Genomic DNA, 1,664 nt, shown 5'->3' on the forward strand with positions numbered 1-1,664 from the left:
AAATCATAATAATAATAATAATAATAATAATAATAATGGATTTTACATAAATACAGCTGTTTATGGATGTTATTAGAGACGAATGAAAACCAATAGTATTTGAACACGTAGAAGGTTCATGGGAGTTCCGTGTGTGAGCTTGTAGGGGATGAAACGGTGTAACGACCTCGACCCCACATGATTCTGTGTGGAAAATCAACCGTTCAGACTTGCATTCCAGTGCCTGTAACCCTCTACGTCATTCTTCTTCACCTTCCCACTGCCCCGTCTCTCAACTAAATCAATTTCAGGAATTTTCTCTTCTCTGTCGATCAATTCCTTCGTGTCTCTACAGCCGCATTTTCGACTACTTCATTTACTGCTGAAAACTTGCTTGCTACGCCATTGAAGCTTTGGAAAGAGTGGCGACGCTTCTGGAGGTAACCTTTTTTGTTTTTTGTTTTTTTTTTTTTTAAGGCTGAGAATGTTTGTTTTGTAAGTCTAGAGACTGTATTGGTGCTCTGTGATTTCGTATTCTTTTTGGTTTGAATGCTAATGGTAATGCGGTTTTTGCTTGTTCTGGAATGTTCTTTTCGTTTAGAATCGATTTTGGTGGAGTCTAGGGAACAAGATTAACGAAGTCATTGTAGTGTTGCGATGATCATGATGAAGTAGAAGAGAATATGAAAAAATTGATCGGGAATCCGTTTTCTGTTTTGAGTTCTGCAGTTATCATCGAGATTAAGTTCGAAATTTTAATAATTGTGGATTATAAAAGCTTTTTCTTTTGAGTTCTGTTTACATTTGTTAAATATATACATCTGTTCATCTTTGCTTCCTACTATTTCTGTAAAAGCTATTTTGATGAGATTTTTTCTAGGTGGCTACAATGTTTTTGGTTCATGAATACTTTTCATTAAAATCCACATGCAAGGTCTATATAATCATTTAGATGAATGTGCCACTTGGTGTATGTTTTTCTTTTTTCGATTTCTTTCATCTTGTTGTTAATATCTATTTCATACATTATGAAACTCGCTCCTCATATATATAAAATTAGTAATATGTGGTGCAACATTATCATGTTTGCGCAAAATTTATGAACAGGGAACAACTTTTATTGGGTGTGCCAATGTCTTCGAAACAGAAAATTTCCAAGGCTTTTAATGCAACGAGATCCTTGGGAATTCCTGATGGTCAAATAAAACCAATCTTGAAGGATCTCCTAAAAATGTATGATGGAAACTGGAAACTCATCGAAGAAGACAATTACCGCACCCTTGTAGATGCTTATTTTGAGCACAATGAAAGCGAGGTTTTTATTTCTTCTTTATCTTTTTTTTAAATATGTATATTTATCAATTATTTCTACTTAGTTAACTGTTAATGTGTACTTTTCTTCATTCAACTTACTTTTGTTGGCCTGCATCTCTCACAGTTTAATTTCTTGAGCTCTTGAGATGATGCTTCACTAGTATTCCTGATATAGTGATAAAAATCTGATTGATACTTTTTTATTTGTTTTTTCCTTTTAGAGAACAGAACTTTCGTTATCTAACATAGAAATACAATGACCATCCAAAAAATGGGACCAGAGAACCACACAAAACCCATGAAAGTTCTCTTTATCTTTTTTTTTTTTTTTTTTTTTTTTTTTTTTTTTTTTTTTTTTTTTTTTTTTTTTT

The 1,664-nt window shown here is 32.8% G+C and overlaps 1 protein-coding gene across 3 annotated transcripts in view; it reads left to right on the forward strand.

The window, feature by feature from the left end:
* The first annotated feature begins 232 nt into the window (after positions 1-232).
* Positions 233-1,664, forward strand: part of LOC111436130 (histone-lysine N-methyltransferase SUVR4-like) — a 22,138-nt gene continuing 20,706 nt past the window's right edge. For all 3 annotated transcript variants that reach the window (XM_023073825.1, XM_023073823.1, XM_023073824.1), the window contains exons 1-2: positions 233-419; positions 1,087-1,294. In XM_023073825.1, coding sequence (XP_022929593.1) covers positions 1,112-1,294 — 183 coding nt within the window. In that variant the 5' untranslated portion in view covers positions 233-419; positions 1,087-1,111. The remainder of the gene's footprint in view (positions 420-1,086; positions 1,295-1,664) is intronic.

This window comes from Cucurbita moschata, unplaced genomic scaffold (assembly GCF_002738365.1).
Source record: "Cucurbita moschata cultivar Rifu unplaced genomic scaffold, Cmos_1.0 Cmo_Scf00052, whole genome shotgun sequence".
Lineage (NCBI taxonomy): Eukaryota > Viridiplantae > Streptophyta > Magnoliopsida > Cucurbitales > Cucurbitaceae > Cucurbita > Cucurbita moschata.